Source organism: Elephas maximus, chromosome 21 (assembly GCF_024166365.1).
Source record: "Elephas maximus indicus isolate mEleMax1 chromosome 21, mEleMax1 primary haplotype, whole genome shotgun sequence".
In the NCBI taxonomy this organism is placed as follows: Eukaryota; Metazoa; Chordata; class Mammalia; order Proboscidea; family Elephantidae; genus Elephas; species Elephas maximus.
Genome location: NC_064839.1, coordinates 34,673,950 through 34,690,051, shown reverse-complemented (window position 1 = coordinate 34,690,051; position 16,102 = coordinate 34,673,950). Strand labels below are relative to the sequence as shown.

Below are 16,102 nucleotides of genomic sequence, written 5' to 3'. Positions count from 1 at the left end.
TATGAGCTCCCATCCCAAGCCCAGTACAGTGGGGATGCTGGGTGTCCTGAAGAGGCCTCACACCTGAGCGAGGAAGGGAGGTGTCAGTGCTACACTAGAGGGGCGCCAAAGGGCAGTGGGAGCCAGGAGGGAACTGGCCTCACAAAACCACAATTTGTGGACTGGATGTCTGTGACTTGGGACAAGTGTTATGCTCTCTAGAGGACTGTGTTAGACATAAGTGTGAGCAGGTCACCCTCCTGCTCAAAACTGTCGAAATCCCCACTCTTGGTCTAACACAGCCAACCATCCTTTTTTTTTTTTTTTAATTTTTATTGTGCTGTAAGTGAACGTTTACAAATCGAGTCAGTCTCATACAAAAACTTATACACACCTTGCTATATACTCCTAATTGCTCTCCCCCTAATGAGATAGCATACTCCTTCCCTCTAGTCTCTCTTTTTATGTCCATTCAGCCAGCTTCTGACCCCCTCTGTCCTCTCATCTCCTCTCCAGACATGAGCTGCCAACATAGTCTCATGTGTCTGCTTGATCCAAGAAGCTCACTCTTCGCCAGTATCATTTTCTATCCCATAGTCCAGTCCAATCCCTGACTGAAGAGTTGGCTATGGGAATGGTTCCTATCTTAGGCTAACAGAAGGTCTGGGGACCACGACCTACAAGGTCCTTCTAGTCTCAGCCAGACCACTAAGTCTGGTCTTTTCACGAGGATTTGAGGTCTGCATCCCACTGCTCTCCTGCTCCCTCAGGGGTTCTCTGTTGTGTTCCCTGTTAGGGCAGTCAAAGGCTATAGCCAGGTACCATCTAGTTCTTCTGGTTTCAGGCTGATGTAGTCTCTCCTACCATCCTTTTTTATGGTGTTCGAGGCCCTCCACGATATAGTCCACCTTTCCATCCTGGCCTTACCTCCCCTACACCTCAATGTCCGATGCTCCAGCCACACTGATCATCTCACTGTCACTAGGCAAACCTGAGCCTTCCCTGCTTTAAAGTCCCTCCCAGGCACCTGCCAAATCAAGCCAAATGTCCCAGGGCTAAACTAATGTCACCTTCTCCAGAAGTCTTCCCTAAGCCTTAAAGTTGAGTGTAGCTATGGTGGAGTAGGGAGCTGGAAGGAGTCTGGGTACAGCACCCTGGACTGCTGACCCACAGACTTAATATAAGAAAGCAAAAACATCTACCTTCTTTAAGCCACTGTTATTTTGGGACTTTGTTATTTGTAACTCTATCACCACATCAATAAAATTTTGTAGGGGAAAGTATTTAGGACATGCTTAACTACACTCTCAAAAAGCTTGAAAGAATACTCTATTTTACACAAATAAGTACATCTTCTACATTTGTTTGCCAACCTCGCCCTTCCCCACAAAGTATTTTCATAAGTGCCACTATGCCAATATTTTTTTTACATGCTGCTGTAAAAAAAAAAATTAGCATAGCGTGCTTACAAGAATACCTGGGGGGGAGGAGGGAGGGCAAGGTTGGCAAACAAACGTAGAAGGCGTGCTCATGTGCATAAAAATACGGTACATGCCAAATTTTAACAGCGGTTAACTTGGCTTAAAAGGTTATTTTTATGTTGTATTTACCAAATTTACTACAGTGATATGAATTATTTACCTTATGAGAAAACAGCAAGTTTACTGTTTTATTAAGAAAAAAATGATAGACTGCAAATATTTATATTATCAGAAAACAACATGTTTAAGAAAAAAAAGACAGATTGCAAAACTATCAGTAAGTGTAACAGGACAATTATCTCTGCAGGGACATTCAAGGCAATGGTTCTCAACCTTGGCTGCACAAAAAAAAATCCAATGCCCAAACCACCCCCCAGAATAATTAAATCAAAATATCCGGGAGTGGGACTAGATGTTAGTATTTTTAAAGCCCCTTGGTGATTCTGATGTACAGCCAAGATTGAGAACCACTATTTTCGGAGGAGAAGACAGGGATTGTGTCTGATTCACCTCTGTACCTGGGAACAGAACATCCCTGTGCTTGGCGCAGCGTGAGCACTCCGTGAACGTCAGTGAACAAATGGAGGGGAATGCGCAAGGGGCATAAGGGACATCCTGTGCAAGGCACAGGACACACACCCGGAGAGTGTGACTCACCTCAATACCGTAGCAAAAGTCAGCACCTGCCGTGACTGCCATCATTGACAAGAGACCTGTGCCAGTGCCAATGTCAAGAACCAAGGCCTTCTGTCCTCTCTCCTTCACCCTGCTCACAGCAGCCTGGATCCCCTGGTAATATTTTATATTCTAAGAGAAAGGGAGAAATGGCTGTCACTTCATCAGTTATTACAAGCGAAATACACGTGAAAAAGTACTTTGTAAAGCTCTAGCATCACAGTTGACAGTAACAGAGTAAGCAGTCTTTCTGGTCCCTCCAGGAACAGCACTGGCTAGCTAGCCGGATAGGCCTTACTGAGATATCAAGAGCACTGGGCCAAGTTCTTGCCCCTTAATTAAGCCATTGTCTCTTCCCTCTACACCCACTCTTCCATGCTCTGCAAACTACATTCTCCTTTCCCAACTGTCAGGTATGGCCAATAGGGGGAACTAGCGGGCAGCTGGGAGGTAGGAAGGAGAAAGCTTGCTCCTTCCTGTAAGCCTGCTGTTCTCCTCAGGCTCCTCCAGACTCCAGCTTAGTTCAGCACTCCCACGACCAACCTCCTTGGCCCCTCGGCCCCTCAGCCCCTCGGGGGATCAGCAGCACTCCCCCTAAGAGATTTGAGCACCAGCCCCACAGGGCCTCTCCTCCCCATTTCTAGGTTCTGGAAACCCTAATCTTCTCCCTAAGCAAGGTAACTGCTTCTTGCAGTTACTATCACTGGGTTACCCAGTGTTTCCATTTGCTCTCCACTCCTCCCACACCTGTGTAAGCAATTCCCTATATTAAACTCCCTCTGCTGAAATATGTAGTGTGGCTTCAGTTTTCCTGCCTGCACTTTAATTCACATAGACTCTTTGTCTAAAAATTGCTTCCCCCTTAGGAAATCATTTCTCTGCATCTTACAGATCTATGGCTAAGATCTCCAGTAACTTAAGCAGATACACCTTCCATCTGTAAGACTTTGGCTGAACAGGTACTCTGACTGATCCTTCAGTTGAAAGTGATGGAAAAATGACGGAAAAAACATTCGTAATTTTTTTTAAACGCACATTAAAAAAAAACCCTCATTGCCGTCGAGCCAATTCTGAGTCATAGCGACCCTACAGGACATAGTAGAACACCCCTATAGGGTTTCTAAGGCGTGCCTGGTAGAGTTGAACTGCTGACCTTTTGGTTAGCAGCCATAGCACTTAACCACTTAAATGCATATACATCCTGGCAAATTAGTAAGAAATATTAAGAGGCCAAAAACCAAGTTAAAAGCAGGAACACCAAACCAAAAAACCAAACCTGTTGCTGTCAAGTTGATTCCAACTCATAGTGACCCTACAGGACAGAGTACAACTGCCACATAGAGCTTCCATGGAGTGCCTGGTAGCAGCCAACCTTTTGGTTAGCAGCACTTAACTTTGGTTAGTAGCACTCAACCACTACACCTCCAGGCAAACGGATACGTAAAAAATGTTTAGAAGCTGGCTTTTACTATGAGGGCATTGGCCAACCCTACTGAGCTTCCGTTTTTCACAGCCTCAGCATTAGTGAGCTGAAATGGACTGGTATTGGCCATTTTGAATCAGACAATCATATAGTCTACTATGCTGGGAATGACAACTCGAAGAGGAATGGTGTTGCATTCATCGTCAAAAAGAACATTTCAAGATCTATCCTGAAGTAGAACGCTGTCAGTGATAGGATGATATCCATATGGAAGACCAGTTAATACGACTATTATTCAAATTTATGCACCAACTACTAGGGCCAAAGATGAAGAAATAGAAGACTTTTATCAGCTGCTACAGTCTGAAATTGATCGAACATGCAATCAAGAGGTATTGATAATTACTGGCGATTGGAATGCGAAAGTTGGAAACAAAGAAGAAGGATTGGTAGTTGGAAAATATGGCCTTGGTGATAGAAATGATGCCGGAGGTCGAATGATAGAATTTTGGAAGACCAACGACTTCTTCATCGCAAATACCTTCTTTCACCAACATAAACAGCGACTATACACATGGACCTCGCCAGATGGAACACACAGAAATCACACTGACTACATCTGTGGAAAGAAACGATGGAAAAGCTCGATATCATCAGTCAGAACAAGGCCAGGGGCCGACTGTGGAACAGACCATCAATTGCTCATATGCAAGTTCAAGCTTGCAGAGCAAGTACACGAGAGCAAAAATATGACCTCGAGTATATCCCACCTGAATTTAGAGACCATCTCAAGTATAGATTTGACGCATTGAACACTAGTGACTGCAGACCAGACGAGTTGTGGAATGACATCAAGGACATCATCCATGAAGAAAGCAAGAGGTCACTGAGGAGACAGAAAAGAAAGAAAAGACCAAGATGGATGTCAGAGGAGACTCTGAAACTTGCTCTTGAGCGTCGAGCAGCTAAAGCACAAGTAATGATGAAGTAAGAGACCTGAACAGAAGATTTCAAAGGGCCTCTCGAGAAGACGAAGTAAAGTATTATAATGACAAGAGCTGGAGATCAAAAACCAAAAGGCAAGAACACGCTCAGCATTTCTCAAGCTGAAAGAACTGAAGAAAAAATTCAAGTCTCAAGTTGCAATAGTGAAGGATTCCATGGGGAAAATATTAAATGACGCAGGAAGCATCAAAAGAAGATGGAAGGAATACCAAAAAGTCATTATACCAAAAAGAATTAGTCGATATTCAACCATTTCGAGAGGTGGCATATGAGCAGGAACCGATGGTACTGAAGGAAGAAGTCCAAGCTACACTGAAGGCATTGGCAAAAAACAGGGCTCCAGGAATTGATGGAATATCAGTCGAGATGTTTCAACAAACAGATGCAGCGCTGGACGTGCTCACTCGTCTATGCCAAGAAATATGGAAAACAGCTTCCTGGCCAACTGACTGGAAGAGATCCATATTTATGCCTATTTCCAAGAAAGGTGATCCAACCAAACGTGGAAATTAGAGAACAATATCATTAATATCACACGCAAGCAAAATTTTGCTGAAGATCATTCAAAAACGGCTGCAGCAATATATCGACAGGGAACTACCAGAAATTCACGCTGGTTTCAGAAGAGGACATGGAACCAGGGATATCATTGCTGATGTCAGATGGATCCTGGCTAAAAGCAGAGAATACCAGAAGGATGTTTACCTGTGTTTTATTGACTATGCAAAGGCATTCGACTGTGTGGATCATACCAAACTATGGATAACACTGCAAAGACTGGGAATTCCAGAACACTTAATTGTGCTCATGAGGAACCTTTACATAGATCAAGAGGCAGTTGTTCGAACAGAACAAGGAGATACTGATTGGTTTAAAGTCAGCAAAGGTGTGCATCAGGGTTGTATTCTTTCACCATACCTATTTAATCTGTATGCTGAATAATCCGAGAAGCTGGACTATATGAAGAAGAATGGGGCATCAGGATTGGAGGAAGACTCATTAACAGCCTGAGTTATCCAGATGACACAACCTTGCTTGCTGAAAGTAAAGAGGACTTGAAGCACTTACTAATGAAGATCAAAGACCACAGCCTTCAGTATGGATTACACCTCAACATAAAGAAAACAAAAATCCTCACAACTGGACCAATGAGCAACATCATGATAAGCGGAGAAAAGACTGAAGTTGTCAGAGATTTCATTTTACTTGGATCCACAATCAACAGCCATGGAAGCAGCAGTCAAGAAATCAAGATGCATTGCATTGGGCAAATCTGCTGCAAAGAACCTTTTCAAAGTGTTGAAGAGCAAAGATGTCACCCTGAAGACTAAGGTGCGCCTGACCCAGGCATGGTATTCTCAATTGCCTCATATGCATGTGAAAGCTGGACAAGGAATAAGGAAGACAGAAAAAGAGTTGACGCCTTTGAATTGTGGTGTTGGCGAAGAATATTGAATATACCAGGGACTGCCAAAAGAACGAACAAATCTGTCTTGGAAGAAGTGCGGCCAGAATGCTTCTTAGAGGCAAGGATGGCGAGACTGCATCTTACATACTTCGGACATGTTGTCAGGAGGGATCAGTCCCTGGAGAAGGACATCATGCTTGGCAGAGCACAGGGTCAGCAGAAAAGAGAAAGACCCTCAACAAGGTGGACTGACACAGTGGCTGCAACAATGAGCTCAAGCATAACAACGATTGTAAGGATGGCACATGACTGGGCAGTGTTTCATTCTGTTGTGCATAGGGTTACTATGAGTCGGAATCGACTCGACGGCACCTTACAACAACGACAACACTAGAAGAAATTCTAAAGGACAATTCCCATGGAATCCAAACTTTATGGAGTCATTGGGGTCCATGAACTCCAAAAACTATTGCCCTGAGATAATATTTAAACCTTAAACCAAAAACATCCCCTGAGGTCTTCTTTAAACTAAGCAATAGTTTAGCTTAACTAGTAAAAAAGGTCTGCCTTGACCATTATACTCATTTAGGAATTGTTTACATGGGCTCAAACTGATAATAGCAACAGAATGATTAGATAGGAAATTTGGGAGGCAGTTAAGTTTATGTTAATGCAGGAGGAACAATTTAGAAAAGGAGAGTGCAAACGGCTGCACAACTTGAAGAATGTAATCAACGACATTGAATTGTACATGGGGAAACTGTTAGTTATGTTGTGCTGTGTATATTCTCAACAACAAAAAAATACTTTTTTAATTCTAAAGAGAGTTCTTTAGACAGAAAAAAAAAAAAAAAGTTCCAGATGGAAGCTCTGAGAAATAGGAAGAATCTAGTAAGTGTGTGAGCAAAGTTAAACAAAAAAATTGCCTCAACAAGGCAACAACTATAATATCCGGTGGAATTTAAAAACTAAAGCAAAAATAAAATTCATGACAGTATTTAAGTCAGAAGGGGGGAGTGACGGGAGTTCAAACTATAAGCTTGTTTTTGAAGGATACACACTAGGTGGTAAAACTATAAAGAGAAGCAAGGGAATGACTGATACAAATTCAAGACAGTGGAAACTTTTGGGAGAAGGGAGAGAAATGCAATCAAGAAGGAGCATACCAGAATTCTAAGTAATAATAATGTTCTATTTTTTTAAGCTGAGTGGTGAGTCTGTGAGCATTTATTCTATCATTTCTCTTTAAGTTGTACATATACACTTCATGCATTCTTCTGTATGTACATACCAATTTTTTTTTTTTTTAATAAGAATGGTACCAGATCTCAAAATAGTAACACAGAACTCTAAAAGACAATGGAATGATGATGCCAAAATTCTGAGGGGAAGTTACTTCCAAACAAGATTCCATATCCAGGCTAACTCTTAAGTGTAAGGATGGTGTAAAGAAGTTTTTAGCTAAGCACAGTCTCAAAAACCTCACCTCCCATGCACCCTCTCACAGAAAACCAAGGAAAGATGAGTTTCACCAAAAAAAGGGAGTAAACCAACAAAGATGAAGATGAGGGATCCTGGAAGACCTGGTACAAAAGAGAAGTTAAGGAAATCTGCAGGATGATCAGCAAGAATCCCAGAATGACAGATATACAGCAAGTATAAAGAACAACCGGAGCAGGTCAAAATGATCCTGGAGACATTTTCAGAGAAAATAAAATAGACTGAATATCTGACAAGTCTGACCATTCCGAAAGGAAATTTAGACAACTGGGAAAGAGTCTGGGCATAAAAGAATGATGTGTACATAGAAAACAAAGTAAAATGTAATTATTAACAAAGAGTTGGGCATGAAAGGAAAAGTAATCGGAGTATATCCCATGTACTATGTGAATAGTGTTTTCATAGTCCTAATAAGGTAAACTTTACAAACAACACGCACCTATAAAAGTGCTTTACAAATATTAATTCATTTAAGCCTCATAACAACCCTTTAAGGAGCAGTACATTGACAGGGAACTGCCAGAAATTCAAGCGGATTCAAGAGAGGACATGGAACAAGAGATATTATTGCTGATGTCAGATGGATCTTGGCTGAAAGTAGAATATACCAGAAAGATGTTTACCTGTGTTTTATTGACCATGCCAAGGCATTCAACTGTGTGGATCATAACAAATTACTGATAATATTACGAAGAATGAGAATTCCAGAACACTTAATTATGCTCATAAAGAACCTATACACAGACCAAGAGATAGTCGTTTGAAGAGAAGAAGGGAATACCGCGTGGTTTAAAAATCAGGAAAAGTGTGCATCGGGGTATATTCTTTCACCATACTTAATTAATTAATCTGTATGCTGTGCAAATAATCCGAGAAGCTGGACTATATGAAGAACACAGCACCAGGACTGGAGGAAGACTCATTAACAACCTGCAATATGTGGATGATACAACCTTGCTTGCTGAAAGAAGATTTGAAGCATTTGCTGAACAAGATCAAAGACTACAGCCTTCAGTATGGATTACACCTCAACATAAAGAAAATAAAAATCCTCACAACTGGATCAATAAGCAACATCGTGATAAACGGAGAAAATATTGAAGTTGTCAAGGATTTCATTCTACTTGGATCCATAATCAACGTGCATGGAAGCAGCACTCAAGAAATCAGAGGATGTATTATATTGGGCAAATCTGCTACAAAAGACTTCTTTCAAGTGTTAGGACTTATTATATTGGGCAAATTTGCTACAAAAGACTTCTTTCAAGTGTTAAAAAGCAAAGATGTCACTTTGAGGACTAAGGTCCACCTGCCCCAAGCCATGGTATTTTCAATGGCCTCATATGCATGTGAAAGCTGGACAGTGAATAAGAAGACGGAAGAACTGATGTCTTTAAACTGGTGCTGTTAAAGAATACTGAATATACTACAGACTGCCAGAAGAACCAACAAATCTGTCCTCAGAGGTGAGAATGGCGAGACTTCGTCTCACGTACTTTGTACGTTATCAGGAGGGACTAGCCCATGGAGAAGAACATCATGCTTGGTAAAGTAGAGGGTCAGTGAAAAAGGGGAAGGAAGACCCTCTATGAGATGGGCTGACACAGTGGCTGCAACAATAGGCTAAAAACGTAGCAACAATTGTGGGATGGCACAGGACTAGGCAGTGTTTCATTTTGTTATGCATAGGTTCGCTATGAGTTGGAACTGACTTGACGCCACCTAACGACAACATTGTTATCCCTATTTTACATAAGAGAAAAGTAAGGTACAAAGAGGTGACGTAACTTGCCCACTATAACACTAAATGTTGATTTAACAAAAATTATAACTATATTGGGAGGAAATGGGAATGAGGTGGAAGGAAGAGCTGAAAGAAAACCAAATTCTCAGCTCTCATAATGGGAAATCAATAGCTAATAGCTATTTAGGTATGGAGGTTAAACACAAATAAATAGCTAATAAAGATAAAGAAAAAAGACTGTCTCTGAGATTAAGCATAAAATGGTGACGTGGGTGGCAGTACATGAGAGGACTGTTTTTTTTTTTTCTTTAAAATACTTTATTGAGAAAAAATTCACATAACATAAAATTAACCATATTAAACAATTCAGTGACATTTAGTACACGCACAACGTTGTGCACCACCACCTCCATCTAGTTCCAAAACATTTCCATCGTACCAAAGTAAAATTCCTTACCCATTAAGCAGTTTCTCCCCACTGCCCCGTTGCCTCAATCCCAGGTAACAACTAATCTGTGTTCTTTCTCTATGGGTTAATCTATTCTAGATAGCTCATATATATGGAATCATACACTGGAGACCTTTTCTATCTAGCTTCTTTCACGCAGCATATTTTTGAGGTTCATCCATGTTATAGCGTGTATCAGTATTTCATTCCTTTTTATGGCTGAAGAATATTCTATTATACGTATATACCACAATTTGCTTATGGGAAAGTAAATTGAGTAAAAGCTTTGGCTGTAGAGCTGAGGGAATCTTAGATTACTGATACTGCACGCCACATTCATAATAAAGTAACTGTAAACATGAATTCACGGTAAGCACTTTGTGAGCTCAATGTCTCCCCTGTGTGATTTGTCTGTCCCTAACTCCAATACAATCTTAAACTGCATCTATCAAAGCATGATGTCCAGATTGTAAGGGGTATTGCTTCCATTGTCTTTGACTCTCATTAGATTGCATCTGTGGCATTCTGAACAGCTCTAGGCAAAGGCCACATTTAAAGGTTACTGACATACTAGAATAGGTTGACAGAATCAGTAGAAGGTCTGGTTATTCATGCAAAATGAGACCAGAACTGCACTGTGCCCTAAGTCAATCAGGAAAAGAAAGCTCCAATGAAACACAAATGTGAAAGAGAAAAACTAAAATGTAACTCTGCAATGGAGGCCAAATGTGCTCTTCAAAAAAGTCTGCAGTGACCTCTAGAGATTGGATTTTAAAAATACAAATTGACTACATAAGGTGAAACATCATGTAATTAGAGAATTTTGTTTTAAAAAGAATCCTGACAACTTTCTAGTACACCAACTCATTTGAAATCTGAACAACCAAGATCCAGAGAGGTACACATTTTCTCCAAGGTCACACTCAGGTCAATGGCAGAGCCGGAAGTAAGACCCAGCTCCCTGACTGATTTCCAGACCACCACACAACACTGCCTCTGAACATCATTCTAACATCATAGAGATAATGGTTTCCTTTTACACTTACTCTGTCTTTGTCATGCAGCATATCTGCATAGGATGACCTAAAAAACCAGAAAGACAGAAACTTCTGTTAATGATACACATCACCACCTGAGACTACTCACATACGTAAATGAATTCCTAACAGATGGAGTCATCTAGGCCTATGTTGAAACTATTTTAATAGATTTATAAGCTGTCATGCTCCAGTACTCCAAAAGAATATCAGAGACAGGTATTCATTTTCAGCAAAGAACCCCAGACCTAAAAACGTTCCAGTAGTTAACCGTGTCACAGCAAGGCCACAGCCACTAGCACTCTGATCACTGTACATTTTTCTCTTCAGGGAGAAGTCAGGCTCGATTATAATCTTGTACATGCATGTATACTGGGATAACCGCATACGTAACACTAGGGAGCAGAACTAGGGAAAGTGTATATCTGCCACACATGTGAACAGCACCACATCGTCAGGGACACGATGCAGTCCACCAGACTAAAGTGTTAAAGGGCAGAGGGCTGTTTATTTTCTAGGTAGTGATTCACAAATATGAGAAACCCCTGGCAGGGTCAGGATGAGCCCCCACCCCTCCCCGCAACACACACACTCTGCTAGCCCAGCCCAAAGATGTTTTCCAGGAATTCCAGGTGAGAACTATCAGGGAAACTGCACTTAAAATAAGCTCCCCAGCGATTCCAATGTTGACCTAAAGCTTCCTCTCTGGCCGTTCCTTCCTGGTTCTCCTATTCCAGGATTCCTGGCTGAGTACACCTGCTCATGGCAAACACCTGCCCTAATCCTCAGCACAGTGTGACGGCCTACTGCATACCCAGACTGGAGTCCAGGGCATCTGATTTGAGACCAAGTGCCCCATCCTACTGCAGCTGACTGGGAAGAAACCCACACTACCTCGCAATCTCCTGGTGGTAGTCATAGTGCTCATCCTCCTCCAGCCACTCCACAGATCCCGTGGTCGGATTGGCCCGCCCGCAGAAGACCTTCATGGTGCCACTCGGCTCCTCAGTTTTACAGAGAAAAGCAGCTTGGCCAGCGCGCTACTTGTGGACAGGTCTGGTTGTCAGACACCTATTCACATCCTGATAACCAAAACTGTAGGGAGAAAAGGAAGGAAAAAACATCAAGAAATTGACAAAAGTGTCAAAACCACTGAAAAAAATTAATCAGTATTTTGATCTTTCCAGCAAGAGCTATTTGGTTTTATATGCAGCACGTAACATCAAAAACTACAATGCATCACCCTGACATTACTGGCACTAATCAAAAAAAATAGGAAATAACAAATGTTGGAGAGGTTGTGGGGAGACTGCAACTCTTATGTACTGCATGTGAGAATGCAAAATGGTACAACCACAAGGGAAAACGAGAAGGCTCCTCCTTCAAAAGCTAGAAAAAGAAATACCATACGATCTAGCAATCCCACTCCTAGGAATATATCCTAGAGAAATAAGAGTCAGCACACAAATAGACATAAACACATCCATGTTCACTGCAGCATTATTCACAACAGCAAAAAGACAGAAACAATCTAAGTGCCTGTCAACAGGTAAATGGATAAACAAATCATGGTACACACATACAATGGGATACTACAAAAAGATAAAGAACAATGATGAATCCGTAAAACATCTCACAACATGGACGAATCTGTAGGGCATTATGCTGAGTGAAATACATCAATCACAAAAGGACAAATACTGTATGAGACCACTATTATAAATACCCAAGAAAAGGTTTACACACAGAAAAAAACAATCTTTGATGGATAGGGAGGAGAGGGGTGAGGAGGGGAGATCACTAACTAGATAAGAGAAAAGTGTTAACTTTGGTGAAGGGAAAGACAACACACAATACAGGAGAATTCAGCACAACTTGACCAAGGTAAAGTCATAGAAGCTTCATAGACACATCTAAACACCTTGAGGTACCAAGTTATTGGGGCTGAGGGCTGGGGAACATGATCTCGGGGACAACTAGCTCAACTGGCACAAAACAGTTCATAAAGAAAATGTTCTACATCCTACTTTAGTGAGTAGTGTCTGTGGTCTTAATAGTTTTTGAGCTGCCATCTAAGATACATCTACTGGTCCCATCCTGTCCAGGGCAAAGGAGAATGAAGAAAACCAAAGCACAAGGAAAATATTAGCCCAAAGAACTAATGGACCACATGAACCACAGCTTCTGCCAGCCTTATTCCAGAAGAACTAGATGGTGCCCGGCTACTACCACTGAACACTCTGACAGGGATCACAATAGAGGGTCCTGGACAAAGCAGGAGAAAAGTACAGAAAATTCAAATTTACAAAAGAAAAGACCAGACTTACTGGTCTAACAGAGACTGCAGGGACCTGAGAGACTGTGGTCCCTGGATATCCTGCTAACTCAGAACTGAAGCCACTCCTGAACTCTACCTTTTAGCCAAAGATTAGACAGGCCTATAAAACAAACAATAACACACATGAGAAATGTGCTTCTTAGTTCAATCAAGTATACAAAACGGGCAACACCTGGTCAAAAGGAAAGACGAGAAGGCAGGAAGGGACAGGAAGACTGGACAAATGGACATGGGGAACCTGGGATGTAAAGGGAAAGGGGGAGAGTGTTGACACATTGTGGGGATTGCAACCAATGTCACAAAACAATTTGTGTATAAATTTTTTAATGAGAAACTAATTTGTGCTGTAAACTTTCATCTAAAGCACAATAAATTAAAAAAAAAAAACTACAATGCACAAAGGTATAAAGCTGTCTGGGAGCTTCGGCAGTTCTCCATGATTCCAAAAGGGTCAAATGAGCCTCAAGGTAAGTCTGGGCGCAGCCCTCAGGTAAAGGCAGGTGAAGAGGGAAGGTAAAGGAAGGGAAGGACCAGGAGGAAAGGAGAACAAAAAAGATGTAAGGTGGTGATAAAGGAGGGCCACCAATACTGCCAAAGTTTACTACATACTTTGTTTAGGGAAAAATACAATAATAGACTAATTCAGGAAAACCTTAATCTAAATGAATAAATCACGGCTACATACAAACATGGCTAATCCCCACAATATACTGTAGAGCATAAAAAAGCAAATCACAGAATTATAAAATGGTTCCATTTATATAAAATTTAAATTCTGCAAAACAGAACAATATATTCCTCAGAGATCACATTAAGAAGCACAGCAAGGGAAAAATGAGGACAATGGTTACGTCTAAGAGGGAAGGGCAGGGGATAGGACCAAGAGTGCCACACAGGGGACTTCAAAAATGTTGTTGTTAGGTGCTGTTGAGCCAATTCCAACTACAGTGACCCCATGTGACAGAGTACAACAGCTCCACAGGGTCTTGTAGGCTGTAATCTTTACCACAACAGATCGTCAGTCCTTTTGGCCACGGAGCCTCTGGGTAGGTTCAAGGCTAGCAGCCAAGTGCTTAACCGTTGCGCTGCTAAGGCTCCTTTCAAAAATAACAGTGATGTTCTTTTTCTTAAATTGTGGGTATACAAGTGTTCATGATATTGTCATTCTTTACGCTTCATGTATGTTTGTGATTACTTTTACCTACTCAATATTTAATTAAAAAACAATTTTAAAAGACCCTTTCACCGAAAAAATCGTTTGCTTCAAATAAATGTCACCAGACTCCTGTCTTGTATAGCCTGTTTCCCCAAAGGGATGCATTTCTAGAACGCAAACAGCTCAAGGTTTAAGGGCACATCTCAGCAGGTATGTGCTCTCCCAGGGCCCTCCCAACCTCCAGTCAGAAAACAGCAGGTGCTCCACACCCTGCTTCATTGCTTGTTAACCACTGCACATTTTCAGGAAACCATACAAAGAATGCCTACTCCACAGGTCTCTAGACATTCCTAGGGCATTTAACTGGCCAGAATTGTTGACTTTCTTTTGAAGTTATCTAATCACAAATACAAAGTAAACAGTTAATTCTTATACAAAAGAATAGGAAACAATCTTTTCTCAAAGAACCTGGGCAGTCACTGGACTGGTTCAAAGTAGTCAATTTGTCCCTTGGTAAAATTCTACTTTTAAAATTCCAGCATGTTTTGTACTTCAATAAAATCCCACTGTTAAAATCCTAGCATGTTTATCCTCTAATCCAGTGGCTCTCAAACTTTCTGACAACCCCAGTAAGAAACATACTTCACACTGAGACTCAATACACACACAAAGTTTTGCAAAACAATATTTAGTCTTCCTACAGGCAATGCTAACCAAGAGGTCGGCAGTTCGAATCTGCCAGGTGCTCCTTGGAAACTCTATCAGGCAGTTCTACCCTGTCCTATAGGGTTGCTATGAGTTGGAATCGACTCGACGGCAGAGGTTTATGGGCGATGCTGATATTTTTCTGTTTCATTTTTTTGTTTTTAATTGCTGGTCGTGACCCACTAAATTGATTTGATAATTCACCAATGGGCTGCAATCTACAACCAATGAAAAGCACTCCTGTAATCAGCACTGTGTATCCCATATACTAGTATGAATTAAAAAATGACAGAGTGTCTAGACTTTACCAGAATCTGTTATGTGCATTACAAAACTTTGACCAATAAAAGCTGTAGTAGAGAATGAAGTGAGCATATCTCACTGGTCAGGGAAGGCTTAAAAAGATGGGCAGGATTTGGGGGCACAGGGAGGGGGTTCACCATATTAGAAAGGCTTAGACAGTCAGGCACAGTGAATAAACCAGTTTGGCTAAAATGAAACTGGACAAGGAGTCAAATACGTCTGAGGGGTCCACGTTATAGAGTCTTGAAACCCTTATCCTGTGGTCCATGTGGAACCACGAGGATTCTGAAGTCATTTCAGAGTTAAGTGTAGTAACGAACTTTAATCGATGGAATTCTCGTCTATTATGTTAACTTTTATTATGTTAATGAGGGGTGATAACTAGGACTACAGTGTCTGCCTTTTCAGAACTGTAGAGAAGTCACTGGTTTCGTGTAAATCTAAATAAACACTTGAGGACAGAACCAGGTCCCATGTTATTAACAACCTCATGATTCAAAGAACCTCTTCTGGGTAAGCATCATACACCTTCTGTGGATAAATCCTCTCATCTATTATTATGACTTGTCCTCTCCCAGAAGGAGCCTACAATCCAGGTTCAGAAGGTATTCTCTGGTCTGCGCCTTCATTCTCCAAGAACTATGCACTCACACAGTCATTTACAAGGAAGGCATGGAAACCACTATGCCAAGCCCTGTCTGCATTGCTAGTTGGGTTTCTGAGCAGATGTTTGGTTCATTCATTCAAAATTTACTAAGTACCAATTATATGCCAGGCACTGAGTTAGGTATGGAAACCCTGGTGGCATAGTGATTAAGAGCTATGGCTGCTAACCAAAAGGCTGGCAGTTCGAATCCACCAGGTGCTCCTTGGAAACCCTATGGGGCAGTTATACTCTGT

The 16,102-nt window shown here is 41.4% G+C and overlaps 1 protein-coding gene across 2 annotated transcripts in view; it reads right to left on the bottom strand.

Moving 5' to 3' along the window:
* The window catches only part of PRMT7 (protein arginine methyltransferase 7), a 33,977-nt gene extending 22,187 nt beyond the window's left edge, over positions 1-11,790 (bottom strand). The window contains exons 1-3 of one of the 2 annotated variants that reach the window (XM_049864550.1): positions 11,595-11,790; positions 10,710-10,746; positions 2,118-2,267 (exon numbers count right to left, since the gene is read on the bottom strand). In XM_049864550.1, coding sequence (XP_049720507.1) covers positions 2,118-2,267; positions 10,710-10,746; positions 11,595-11,689 — 282 coding nt within the window. In that variant the 5' untranslated portion in view covers positions 11,690-11,790. Of the gene's footprint in view, positions 1-2,117; positions 2,268-10,709; positions 10,747-11,594 lie in introns of those variants that run through there. The other variant, XM_049864551.1, reaches the window with a different exon arrangement.
* Between the last annotated feature and the right edge of the window lie 4,312 nt (positions 11,791-16,102).